At 38.8% G+C, this 14,348-nt stretch overlaps 1 long non-coding RNA gene and 1 gene segment (V, D, J or C); one reads left to right on the top strand and one right to left on the bottom strand.

The window, feature by feature from the left end:
- Positions 1-4,295, bottom strand: part of LOC136177446 (uncharacterized) — a 46,008-nt gene extending 41,713 nt beyond the window's left edge. Inside the window, exons 1-3 of one of the 2 annotated variants that reach the window (XR_010665057.1) lie at positions 4,176-4,295; positions 2,064-4,068; positions 330-1,460 (exon numbers count right to left, since the gene is read on the bottom strand). This is a non-coding gene — a long non-coding RNA (uncharacterized lncRNA). Of the gene's footprint in view, positions 1-329; positions 1,461-2,063; positions 4,069-4,175 lie in introns of those variants that run through there. The other variant, XR_010665058.1, reaches the window with a different exon arrangement.
- Positions 1-11,183, top strand: part of LOC136177443 (Ig kappa-b4 chain C region-like) — a 133,613-nt gene extending 122,430 nt beyond the window's left edge. The window contains 2 exon segments of the C gene segment in view: positions 8,193-8,228; positions 10,687-11,183. Coding sequence covers positions 10,758-11,009 — 252 coding nt within the window.
- Positions 11,184-14,348: the final 3,165 nt, after the last annotated feature.

Below are 14,348 nucleotides of genomic sequence, written 5' to 3'. Positions count from 1 at the left end.
AGAGAGTTGGGACTGTTACTGATTTAAATAATTCAGGTTATATTTGTTTCATGTAAAGATGAAGTACTATTCACAATAAACTGCTTAATTTTTCCTCACAAAATCTGAGACAATTTGATGTGGAACATCATTGTGCAAGTGAGTGAGCGAGCTGAAAACAGCATGATTACAATAATGTTTATCTTCTTAACTTTGAATAGATGTTGATTACCTGAATACTGTACCTTTGTTGTCTGGGTAGTACACTGTTGAATTTATAAATGTAATCTTACACACAGATGAATACAGAAAAATAGATGAGAACAAACAAAATGATTTAATGAATAACTGATATTTTCTCTCTTTTTTTGCCATCCTGAAGACCCCTCACTAAAAGTCCATGTTCTCCTGGATCCATGTCACATGCTCGAGCTTCTTCTGAATGACTTTTCAACAGTCAAAGTTCTGGTGAGAGAAGATGGCCAGCAGATAAGACAGCAGTACATCAAGGAGCTCCACAGGCTTCAGGAGGAGGAGGAGGGTTTGCACCTTGGAAGACTGTATTCATGCTTCAGCTGTTCAAATAAAAATAGATCTCCTCCAAACAACTTGCAATCAAACTCTTTTCTTCCCATTTTAAAACCCTTTGTCCAGTTTAGATGGGAGAAGTTGATATTATGTGATATTGATCAGGGAAGACTACATTTCTAAATCATTTTTAACTGTGTTTTTATTCACAAGTTATTGATCTTATTTACTCTCCATGTATCTTGATTTAAGAATGGGACTGTGTTTAAGGGCATATTTTTGCAATGACTCTGTTCCATCCCACTTTCAGAAATGAACTACATTAGTATTTGGTAAAAAAAAAAATGTCGAAAGAATAAGAAGTTGTGTAAAAGTAGACTTCCTTCCCTTAGCTATTGAGTTGAGCATTAATGCACAATTTAGTCTTGTCATTTCAAATCTGAAAGGATACTCATAACTAGACATAAAGGAGTGCATTTATATAGAAATATTTTTTTAATCTGAAAAACAACATTAAGAAAAATCTGTTTTTACAGCAGAGATGAACATGTTTACAGCTTGGTACAAAACAAACAAATAGGTGTGATTAGCTCATGTCTCGATGGACACACACTGTACGGGGGGATGAATGTTTTGATGACTCATCAGTTTTGATTTGATGAAGAATAAGAGTTATTCACAATAAGGCGTGTAGCTGACCAGCTTGACAGGCGGGTGCGGTGTAACGGTTTGTCTAGAGGCTTAAAACCTGCCTCAGCTCTCAGTCTGTGGGTGACATCACTCAGGCCATCCGGGGGAGACCTCCCTCACAGCGAGCTGTTGAAGAGAAGCAACCTAAGTCCACCCCAGAAGAACCAACAAATACAGATGTTGTTGAAGCTCAGGTTTCTTCCTCGGTCTCTGCAGCTCTCTGGGCACCTCGATGGACCAGTCACCAATAATCCACACTGTGTCTATAGGAGAAATACAAAGGTGTTCAATTAATGCCTCAGACAAGACAAAATGTACAGTTAACTACATGTGACAGCTCAGGGTGTTTTTTTGTTATTAGCCACATCTGCAGGAATAATATTGAACAAGGTAGCTGCAACTCATAATAATAGATGCCAGTCTTAAACACTATTTTTTCTAATACTTAGATTTTGGTGTGAAGCTGACACTGGCCACAGACTCCATGACTTCACAGGGTTCAATAGAAAACAAATGTCTTATAATAAATACTAAATAATTATTTTTCAATTGTCATGTTCACCATCATCGCTGTTGACATCAGTAAATATAAGACACAGACATTCCTCTTTTTGTCAGAACAGTAACATGAACTGTATACTTTGTAATATTGATTTCTTCTGGATGTCTCATTTATTTACAGTCTATGGATAAAACTTTGTTAATGTATTTCTCTGCTAACACTGACAAAGTCTAACTGCTCTGACAAATAACTAATAACCATGATTGTATATTTAAAAAAGTGTAGTTTTAAGACTTTAATTAAGTATTTGGGTTGAATATAATTCGTTTTAACTGTGTTGTAGAAAAGTTAAATGTCAACTTACTGTTTGTAGAGTTTTCTCAGGACGAGCAGGAATAGTTGATGATAGCAGCCTAGCTGTTAGCTATGCTGTCAAGTGGACTGCTAACGTCGAGCTGAATGGGCGGAGTTAAGTCCCGCCGGTCCCGCCTTACTGCTGTCGTTAGGTTGATCCGAAGTTAGGTTGAAACTGCAAATCCAATATGGATGCGGCCGTCGATTGGACTCATTTTCTGCCTATGTCACAGACGGGTCAGGGTTCGTCCAGTAATATTTACAGTCTATGGTTTGGACTGGCTTTCCAGGGTCGTGGAAATTTTTTCCAAAGTCTCAGAAGACTGAGAAAGTTTTTTTTCCATAACGTCGCTAAAGTTCTGAGTTACCTCGTTAATTAAAGCTGTGGCGTCCATTGTTGGCAGGGTTTTGCCACCTTCGTGCACAGTGCTCGTAATCATTGTTTGAAAAAGGGGCTTTTCCTTCCTACCACAATCAATTAAGGAACAGGAATACCACAAAACCATCACCATCTCCTCACCTCTGGCAGCCTGGTGGATAACCCATAATATCACCAAGTCATCACTAGCACCATGTAGATACACCTCAGTATGGCACAATCCAGACCTCCAGCTACACAACACCCCCATCCACTTTCCATCATGGCAACAAAAGGAAACTCACTCACCTCCATCTCCTTAAAACCACCAATTTATATCATTCAATACATTCATCCAGAAATACGGGTTGGGAGGGACCAGATCCTCCGATATCAACAATTTAAAAAAAATAGTTAAATCCAAAATTAATATAATCAACAACAATCTACAACCTTCTCAATCAAGTGAAAAAATCTAATCTAACCCGCCCAGTCTGTATCCTGCTGGGGCTGTCAGCTGCTGTTGGGGGCCGTGGGTCAGGTGGAGGGGGTCTCTTGCCTGACCCCCCGATATCCCTGTGAGACCCCTCTTTTCAGTTCTTCTAAAATATTGCATGAGTGTGTATGAATGTATATGTATGTGTGTATACCTATGTGCATGTATGTATGGATATATATATTTTCCTCTTTGTTTCTATGATGGTCACATGAACACTATACCTTTAATTTGATTGTTTTATCATTTTTCTTCATACATATATATATTTTTGATTTATTCTTAGATTGTTTTCTCTTTTCATCCCACCTGACTCCTGACCTTGATGAATCAACTGCAACTCACACCAGATCTAAAAATCTCATTTATTACCCTCCCTCAACATAAAAAAGTTCAGAAGTCACCATATCTCATTTCAATCTATCGCGAGTATGATTGATGTGTTGTGTCTTTTCTAATATTTCGCTGTTTTGACTTATTTGTTTCTGTTTTCTTGTTAGTTTGGTTATTGGTTTTTGCTTTTGCTGTTATTTCTATGTGCAAATATTTGTAGGTTTGTTTTTTTCATCCACGTTATCACCAATAAAAAAATACCTTAGATTTAAAAAAAATCTTATTACCCATAATCCTCTGCTTGTAAAGAGTGTGTAGTGTTTAAGTGCGTTTACAATGAGGTTTATAATCCAAACCAAATATGAGGGCTGATTGATTTTTAAGGTCTTTATCATGTCTGAGCTGCTTCAGTGAAGTGTGTCAGTCTCTGTAGAAACTTCCAGCTGCAGCAGTCAGTTCAGTTTCTGTTCAGTCTGACTGAGGGAGGTTTTTGTACGACGCTTTTTCACTGTGTGAACACCGGCTGACTGTTGATTTCATGATAACTCTGACAGTAGTAAACTGCTGCATCTTCAGTCTGGACTCCACTGATGGTCAGAGTGAAGGCAGAGTTTGATCCACTGCCTGAAAAACGATCTGGAATCCCTGATGCTCGAGTGCTAGCAGCGTATATAAGCAGTTTAGGAGTTCCTCCATCTTTCTGTTGGTACCAGTGCAAATAAATATTATTAAAAACATTCTGACTGGTCGTACATGAGATGGAGACGGAGGCTCCCAGAGCAGAGGTGACTGCTGCAGGCTGAGTCACTGTGACCTGTCCTCTGGACTCTGAGGATACAGAGACAAAAACAGAAAGCAGCATCAGGGTTTAGTGGGCTTCATTTCAGAGGGACAGATGTTCATAGAGGAGAGGAGTTTGATTCTCTGGACTTTACCTGTGAAGCAGCAGCAGAGGAGGAGAGTCCAGATGAGGACGCAGATCAAAGTCATGTTTTTGATGATGAGGACGAGGATTTCTGTTGTGATGAAGGACAGCTGTCAGTCACCCAGTGTTCAACTGTCAGGGCTATAAACTCTCCCAGAGCACTGGAGCATGGTGCTGCTGATGCAAAGTGGCTCTCTATGGAAATGTTCTGAGAAAATGGCTGATTTTTAGCTGATTCAAAATGTGCTGTAAACAAATTTGAATATGAGAATCTTTTGGTCATTAGAAACCAACTGAGCATCATCAGCATACAAGGTGACTGTGAGGTTTTATTAAGATTTCTGCACCTGCTCTTTAGACATCCTGCCAGTTTGTTTTCAGTTTCTTTATAGACTGTGCTGAAGGTTTGTCTGCAGGTTTAAAGAAGCTCTCTGTGTTTTTCAGCATTGTAACATCATGTGAGTTCACTGGAAGCTTTGTGAAGAGTTTTTTTTATAGTTAAGGTGAAGAACAACTTTCAGTCTAAATTCATTTGTTGGGTAGTTTTGGTGCATGAGAAAGGAAATGTTCTTTTATTTTTTTTATTTTTATATGGTTTCAGGTCATGCTCAGCCCTTCATTCGATGACATAATTTAAAGGTTTTAAAATTTAAAAAATCGTGGAAATTTTTTCCAAAGTCTCAGAGAACTTAGAAAGTTTTTTTTCCATAACGTCGCTCATGTTCTGAGTTACCTCGTGAATTAAAGCTGTAGCGTCCATTGTTGGCAGGGTTTTGCCACCTTCGTGCACAGTGCTCATTTGGCTAGCAGTTGTAGCAGCTGTTGACTTGCGTGGTTGAATTTTCGTCTGTTTCGACATCTCTTGTCACTTAAGGGGTACTTTTCTTCTCGTTACAAGTTCTTACAACAATGTGTTGACGTAATAAGCTAAACTGGTTACATTAGACCGTATCAAATATAATTAAAATAGAGTGGGAGCGGGAGCTCAGTGAAAACACTTCCTCTAGCCAACCATCGTCACGTGACCCCCCAGATGACACTACTATGAAGAGCCCTGGATCGAGTCTACTCTTCTTCTATTTGTTGTTGTTTTCTGGCGGTTGGCTCACAACGTATTGGTGCATTACCTCCACCTATCTGTAGGTGGTGTAGATCAGAAACCTGAAACTCCAAGCTAATGAAGTTAGCTTAGCTTGCAAGCTGGAACTAGCAACAAAGCTCAAATAAGATACCGGTTTTAAATGATGTGTGTGAATAAAAAGCTTCTGCCCATGTGTGAAAATGTCTAAAGTCCAAATACTGAGATCTTTCGTCAACCAGAGACTGACTGCTGCTGCTGAAGAGATATTTGATTTGTTTAAAAGAACGATAGCAGAATATGAGGAGGTAATCTGTCGATCAAAAGAGGAAAATGAGAGACAACACAGACTGCTGGATGTCGTTTTAAAACCTGAAGTCCGCTTACACAGATTAGGTTTGTACAATTTAATGATGTCGACATTTTAAACTGATGGGAAACCAGCTGTCTTAGCTGCTTTATGTCGGAATGTCCTCATTCCCGCCCATTCTGCTGATCCCTTAAAAAACATATTTCTTATAGTCTGTCTGTCAGTCTGCCTCTGTGTGTGTCTGTGATTGGCAGAGAATCATACCTACAGTTCAGCTGAAAGGCTTGGAGAGGGTAAAAGGCTCCAGCAGCACTTGTAGGACGAAGATCAATTTGATGAAGTCCAAGGCAAATTTCCCACTGGGACAATACAGTTCATCTTATCTATCTTATCTTGTCTAATCTTATTAAGTTAATATGACACGTTTCAGCTTGTGACCTTTGATGACCCTGCTGGAGGCTACAATCTGAATCATGTTGGTCTTAAAAAGTTCATGAAGTTGATCTTCATCATACGAGTGTTGCTTAATTCAAATGGTTGTTTCATTCTGATTTTTTATAGATCTTATTGACTGATATTTCTTTCTCTTATCAGCCCTGATTGGTGAAACCTTAAGTAATTTTATTATTTTTATCTTCTTTATTAATATATTTCATAGGCTTTTTTTATCATATTGGTCTGTTATTTCTTATCTGACAATCGCATTTTTGTTTGTAAAATTGTCTGTGAGTTCTTTTGTTTGCTGTCCTGTAATTGTAAATGTATTTTATGTTTTTTGTTCGTACCTGCCTTTAGGGACTACGCATGAAATGTAGCTTTTGTGCTAATTCCGGCAAATTGACTTTCATGGGATTTGCTGATTCATATGCAATGTCCTAATTCAATAAATACAATTTAAATTGTTGTCCTTCTCTTCAGTGTGTTGTTTCTTGTTACATCTGTTTCATATTGTGTGTCATGATGGACGTCGCTTTGCTGGCTGCAAAACAAATCTGCCCACAGATACAGTCACCTGAACCTGAACCTGAAGTCCTAGTTTGGTTGTCATGAAACCAGAATTTTTTACTTGGATAAGTTATCAGTAAAAATCAAACAAAAATGGGCGCAGCTGGCGTAGTTGTTAGTGCGCTCGCCCCATGTACGGAGGCTGTTGGTGCAGGTTCAAAGCCAACATGTGGCTCCTTTCCATCATATTGTTTCCATGATTTCCAACTTTATCCACTTTCCTATCTCTACAATAAAGGCAAATAAAGCCCACCTGCCAAAAAAAAGTCAAACAATGTTGGTACCTGTTTCAAGTCTTACTTTATGCTCCCCCAAAACACAACATCCTCTTTTAAGGTCACATATTGTCCTCCTCTTCAATCAGTCTAATTAATTCCCAGAGCTCACCAAAACATGTGTGTGAAGTTTCTTGTTCTAAATCCACTCTGATCCTGTATTTGATCATGCCTATAAACTCCTCTATTTCAGGCCTGCTTAGAACAGGCTGTTTCTGTGTCTGCACCTTTAAATATGTAAATGAGCTGTGTCTGACCACGCCCCCTATCTGGAAGGGCTTGGGTGTCTCGGGCTTTCTCGCTCCATGTCCTATTGTTTACGGTGAAAAGGCAGACTCAGAGGGCAGAACAAACACCTGGCTGTGGGAGTGTCACCCACCTGTGGGAGGGGTTGTTGCCCTTTGTGATGTCATGAAGGGAAAATCTCCAAACGGCCTGTTTGAGCACACATCTTCTGAAAAGTGGAGCAGACAGAAGAAAGAGAGGATGGACTTTTCTCATCATTGGGGGGTTTGTGGACAGACTAGAGACACTTATTAGTGTTAGAGGAACATGGTGAAGTGGATTATACAGAATATTCGACCTTTAAAAAATTCTACTTACTTGTGGGTTGACTTGTCTATTGCTCTCCACTCTTTTCAACGCCATGGATAATTGGTAACCTTGTCAAAAAATAATTCAGTACATGTGAGAAGAATGTGCCGACACTATGAAAAGATGTGTGACATAACTGTTTTAACATCTAACATGAACAGATCACATAGAGAGAGTTTGATTTCATCTTGATACTGTTCATCATCCCACATATTTCTCCCCTTTGATCCTATTTGAATAAGTGTATTAATACGTCATGTTTTAGATGATGAGGACGAGGATTTCTGTTGTAATGAAGGACAGCTGTCAGTCATCCAGTGTTCAGCTGTCAGGACTATAAACTCTCCCAGAGCACTGGAGCATGGTGCTGCTGATGCAAAGTGGCTCTCTATGGAAATGTTCTGACTGACTCCAACAGGAATTACTGTCATTACTCTGTTTATCAATCAATCAATTAATTATACAATTAATTAGAAACCTTTCAAAATAAATGTAGTATGATTTCATGTTCATGCTTCTAGAAACATTTATTCTGATATAGATCTTGAGTCGTAATTAATAATATTCTTGAGAAAATGATTTAAAAATAATTCAAAGATTTAAATATCTCAAAGAAAGACATTCTTTAATTTGTTATAATCTTTTTAAATTCTGTTTTCTTTTGGCTCATTCAGGTGTCTGTGTTTGTGTCAGAGTCAGAGAGCCGTGTGTCTCTACAGCGAGAGGTTTTTGTACGACGACTCCATCAGTTTGTATCACTGTGGTACACGTTCGGTGGAGGAACCAGACTGGATATTGGAAGTAAGTATTCAGCTTTTTATTCAATCAGTAAGTTATTCTGGTGTCTTTTGTCTTCATATTCAAGCCTGGAGGAAAAAAAAATACTGACCATTACTTTTTAAATCTCTTGTTTTAGAAAGAATAAAGACAAAATTTGATTTTAAAGGATTTCTGTTTAAAACAGAAACACAGACTGAATTTAAATGAAGGTAAAATGTTTGAAGCCAGAGTTTTTATTTGTTGGGAAATAGATGATTTTCACTCTCATGGTAAGGTGACATGTGGAGTTGTGGTAGTTTGAGTTCAGTGTGTTGAAGTCAGAGATCCGTGTGTCTCTACAGTGAGAGGTTTTTGTACGACGACTCCATCAGTTTGTATCACTGTGGTACACGTTCGGTGGAGGAACCTGACTGGATATTGGAAGTAAGTCACATATTCAGCTTTTTATTCAATCAGTAAGTTATTCTGGTGTCTTTCGTCTTCATAGTTGTTAGTACGAATTTTCATGAAATTCATTCATCTTGGTAACTTCGTGAAATGTATTATTCAAGTCTGCCTACCACGTGTTAACACTCCTACCTTTAGGTGTCTGAAGCTGTAACCTTATAATGAGCGAAGCACCTAAGTAGTAGCAGATCTATATATGGAGAGGAGCCAACTATATGTTGTCAGCAACTGTTTGCTAGACAGAGAGTCTACATCTGATACATATACAAATCAGTGTCATGTCATCTTCATTGTTTATGGTAATGCACCCAAATAGAAAGGAATTTGTGGGTTGCACCTTTTTGACAGAATATAAGCAGCACTGTGAACACTGTTACTTTGTCAGCACTTTGTCAGTCAAGTGATTTGGAAGCATGCTTGTTTGATGAAGTTGTCTGACCTCGGCCAATTAAGTGGTGTTATAATCTCCAGTCTGTTTCACGATTTCTTCATTACATTTATACATTAGAAACAAACCCCACCTAACAATAGTCAAGCCTGGAGGAAAAGAAAATACTGACCTTTACTTTTTAAATCGCTTGTTTTACAAAGAATAAAGACAAAATTTGACTTTAAAGGATTTCTGTTTAAAACAGAAACACATACTGAATGAATGAAGGTAAAATGTTTGAAGCCAGAGTTTTTATTTGTTGGGAAATAGATGATATTCACTCTCATGGTAAGGTGACATGTGGAGTTGTGGTAGTTTGAGTTCAGTGTGTTAAAGTCAGAGAGCCGTGTGTCTCTACAGTGAGAGGTTTTTGTACGGCCGCTCAATGACTTTGTACCACTGTGGTGGACTTTTGGTGGAGGAAGCAGACTGGATGTTGGAAGTAAGTTTCAGTATGAATATTAAACCTAATGTTAAAATACAGATTTTTATATTTGAGCCACATAAATCACACTTTGACAACCTCAAAGACAGCTGCTAAATAATGTTCTATTCATGAGGTTTTTCTAACAATCGATATGGACGCCTTAATGACTGAAACAACTGAATGAAAATCATCAAATCAGCTTCCTTTACTGAAAATGTTAATGGTCAGGACTTTAACATGTCTAGTGGTTTATGTTTATAAAAAAATAGATGAAACATTCTAAATGAAAGTGTTTTATCTCAAAGAAATATTGTAAATCTGTTAAAAAAAAAGCAAGATATCATCAGCATAGAGCGATATCAAACCAGTGCTACTGCAATTCAAACACTGACAAAACTACAAAGTAGATTTATTCAGATGTTATTTATATGTATGTCTAATATATATATCTTCATGTGTTTGTGTTCAGCAGCTGTCTCTCTGTTTATTTGTCATCGTTAAACTCTAACTTTAATGAACTCTTATCGTGTTTTACCGCTTTACCTTGAAGGTTCACTCAGGACAGTTTGATTTCTGTCACACTGAAACATAAACAGGTTGATATTTAACAAAGAGAGGTGTTTTAAATGTTTTCCTGAGATTCATTTTCTGACGACTCTTTAAGGTATTTAGCTGATTCAGTTGTTTGAATAAACCGAACAAAACAAACATAAAGAACAGTCTTTGAAAATGTAAGTAATCTCTGATCTCTTTATGCGTCTAATTTAGACATTTTTCTGATTTGAATTCACATGAAGAACATTTGATTGTGTTCAGTTGATTCTCTGTTTTAGTATGTTTTTCCTAAAAACAGTTTTTAAAATTCTGTTGCAGTTTTTGGATTATTTTGATGGGGAATGTTTGTAATGTTTTAGATTTGATTCAGATGTAGTTTAAATATATTTCAGGTCGTTCTGTGTGATTCTCTCTCTGTGTGCTGATGTGCATGAGAGGCTTCTTAAAGGGAAGTGAAACAATGTGTGAGTGAGTGTACAGTGGAGCAGAAAGAAACATCTGACAGAAACTCCGAAAAAAAGAAAATCAACTCTCAGACATTAAAGGTGTTCTATAGGGTGTGGTGTTTGATTGACAGTTGTGTGCTCCCTGTCCTCTAATCTGATTGGTGTCTCCTATAGGTGATGTGCGTCCCACCCTGACGGTGCTGCCCCCCTCCAATGAGGAGCTGGAGCAGGGGAAGGCCACGCTCATGTGCCTGGCCAACAAGGGCTTCCCCTCAGGCTGGAGTCTGGCCTGGAAGGTGGACGGCAGCAGCAGCAGCAGCTGGGAGGAGAGCAGGAGCCCTGCAGTGCTGGAGAAGGACGCTCTCTACAGCTGGAGCAGCACCCTGAGGCTCTCTGCAGAGCAGTGGAGGAAGGTGGGCTCAGTGACCTGTGAGGCCACCCAGGGCGCCCAGGCTCCAGTCTCAGAGAGTCTGAGTAGAGACCAGTGTTCCCAGTAATGCCTCACTGGGACTCTGCTGCTGGTTTTACTGTGATACTGCTCTCACTCTGCACCTCTCTCTCTCTGTCTTTATTTCATGTTTCTAAAGAATAAATATTAGCTTCATGCTTCATATGTGTGTGTATTGTTTCCTGATAATAAAAATCTGTTCATTAAATCAATGAGAAATACACTTTTTGTCTTTTATTTTTATTTTTTCAAAGTTGTTAAAACGACTTTTATTTTCTTTTATCACAAACTGTCTTAAGATACTTCATAATAATGGAGCCAGTGACTACATTAAGAAATGCAGTTTCTCCATGATAACTTCACAAAGGACGAGTAAAAACACATCATGATGAGACATAAACACTGTTTTTAAACTCAGACCGAGCTCCTCAATATGTTTGATGAGCGTCATCAGTGATCACAGAACTTCAAACGATATAACTTTTCATAATTTATATGAATTCCCAAATGACAGTAAACTTGTTTTGTGCTCTAGTCTCTCTATAATAGTCGGTAATAATGAACAAAACCCATGATAGCCAGCATGACTAGTCGAGACCAGAGTGCTCAGAGACCGAGATAAGATCTAGACCAAGGCAGGACAAGAATGAGAAAAGACCAGGACAATGAATTTCACTGAAAAATCATCAACTTGTGTGAGGCTGACGTGTCACTCACTCAGACTGTAACACCAGGAAGGTTGCAGCCGTAACTGGGGGATAAAAGTCAAACTACAAATGAATTGAAGTTAATTGTTGTTTCAAAAAGGGGCTTTTCCTTCCTACCACAATCAATTAAGGAACAGGACTACCACAAAACCATCACCATCTCCTCACCTCTGGCAGCCTGGTGGATAACCCATAATATCACCAAGTCATCACTAGCACCATGTAGATACACCCCAGTATGGCACAATCCAGACCTCCAGCTACACAACACCCCCATCCACTTTCCATCATGGCAACAAAAGGAAATCACTTACCTCCATCTCCTTAAAACAACCAATTTATATCATTCAATACATTCATCCAGAAATACGGGTTGGGAGGGACCAGTTCCTCCGATATCAACAATTTTAAAAAAATAGTTAAATTCCAAAATTAATATAATCAACAACAATCTACAACCTTCAACCTGAAAAAATCTAATCTAACCCGTCCAGTCTGTATCCTGATGGGGCTGTCAGCTGCTGTTGGGGGCCGTGGGTCGGGTGGAGGGGGTCTCTTGCCTGACCCCCCGATATCCCTGTGAGACCCCTCTTTTCAGTTCTTCTCAAATATTGCATGAGTGTGTATTTATGTCATTTATTACCCTCCCTCAACATAAAAAAGTTCAGAAGTCACCATATCTCATTTCAATCTATCGCCTGTATGATTGATGTGTTGTGTCTGTTGCACGTTATCACCAATAAAAAAATATGTTAGATTTAAAAAAAATCTTATTACCCATAATCCTCTGCTTGTAAAGAATGTGTAGTGTTCAAGTGCATTTGCAATGAGGTTTATAATCCAAACCAAATATGAGGGCTGATTGACTTTTAAGGTCTTTATCATGTCTGAGCTGCTTCAGTGAAGTGTGTCAGTCTCTGCACAAACTTCCAGCTGCAGCAGTCAGTTCAGTTTCTGTTCAGTCTGACTGAGGGAGGTTTTTGTACGACGCTTTTTCACTGTGTGAACACCCACTGACTGCTGATGACATGAAAACTCTGACAGTAGTAAACTGCTGCATCTTCAGTCTGGACTCCACTGATGGTCAGAGTGAAGGCAGAGTTTGATCCACTGCCTGAAAAACGACCTGGAATCCCTGATGCTCGAGTGCTAGCAGTGTATATAAGCAGTTTAGGAGTTCCTCCATCTTTCTGTTGGTACCAGGCTAAATTGTTATTATTAAAAACATTCTGACTGGTTCTACATGAGATGGAGACGGAGGCTCCCAGAGCAGAGGTGACTGCTGCAGGCTGAGTCCCTGTGACCTGTCCTCTGGACTCTGAAGATACAGAGACAAAAACAGAAAGCAGCATCAGGGTTTAGTGGGCTTCATTTCAGAGGGACGGATGTTCATAGAGGAGAGGAGTTTGATTCTCTGGACTTTACCTGTGAAGCAGCAGCAGAGGAGGAGAGTCCAGATGAGGACGCAGATCAAAGTCATGTTTTAGATGATGAGGACGAGGATTTCTGTTGTGATGAAGGACAGCTGTCAGTCATCAAGTGTTCAGCTGTCAGGACTATAAACTCTCCCAGAGCACTGGAGCATGGTGCTGCTGATGCAAAGTGGCTCTCTATGGAAATGTTCTGAGAAAATGGCTGATTTTGAGTTGATAATTTCACAATAAACTGAAAACAAATTTGAATATGAGAAGTTTTTACTTCATTTGAAACCAACTGCAGAGCATCATCAGCATACAATACGTCATTGTGAGGTTTTATTATAGTTCCACTATTTGTTTTACTAATTTGTTCATGACCACAAAGACAAATGACTGATTCTACTTCACTTCTCATTCATTGTACTCATCACTGATTTGAGAGAAGTCCTCCACCTGCTGTTTCGACAGCCTGCTAAAATACTTTCTTGTAAGGATGTGCTAAAAGTTTGTTATGTCACTTCTGAAGAGAGTTGTATTCCCCTCGGGTGTGATAATAATAATAATAATAACTATTTATATAGAACCTTTAAAAACAAATGTTTACAAAGTGTTTTGACAGACAAGGCAAATACATAAAGTCGGGACAACAACAGAACAGACATCAGCAATCAGGCCAAACACAGAGTACAAAAATAATATCAATGCAAATAACAGGAATAAGAGAAATACAACAGAAAGGTATCAAGAGAAAGTTAAAGCTATAAAACAACACAATGAAGGAATTTGTTTTTTAAAAAGTCAACAAGATGGGAACAATATAAAAATAAAAATAAAGAAGTGTGAGTTGACATCACATCACAGGCACTAACAGAATGAAAAAGAAAGGAAATGGATAAAAAATCTTTAAAAGGTGAAATCCCATGAAAACAATTCTATAAATGTGAGTTTTAAGAAGTGATTTAAAACATGTCACCAAATCTGCTCGCTTTATCTCCTCAGGCAGGTCGTTCCAAAGTCGAGGGGTCCTGATCGCAAAGGCTCAGTCTCCTTTAGATTTGAGCCTGGACTTTGGAACAATGAGAAGGGCGCCGCCTGAGGATCTGAGGTCACGAGAGGGTTTGTAGTGGGATAACATTTCGCAAATGTAACTGGGGCAAGACCAAGACGAGCTTTAAAAGTGATTAGTAAAATCTTAAAATCAGTTCTAAAAGTGACAGGTAGCCAGTGAAGGGAAGCGAGGACAGGAGTGATGTGATGTCGTCT

This window comes from Labrus bergylta, chromosome 22 (genome assembly GCF_963930695.1).
Source record: "Labrus bergylta chromosome 22, fLabBer1.1, whole genome shotgun sequence".
Lineage (NCBI taxonomy): Eukaryota > Metazoa > Chordata > Actinopteri > Labriformes > Labridae > Labrus > Labrus bergylta.
The sequence above is the reverse complement of the archived record's forward strand: the minus strand, read 5'-3'. Positions and strand labels throughout refer to the sequence as shown.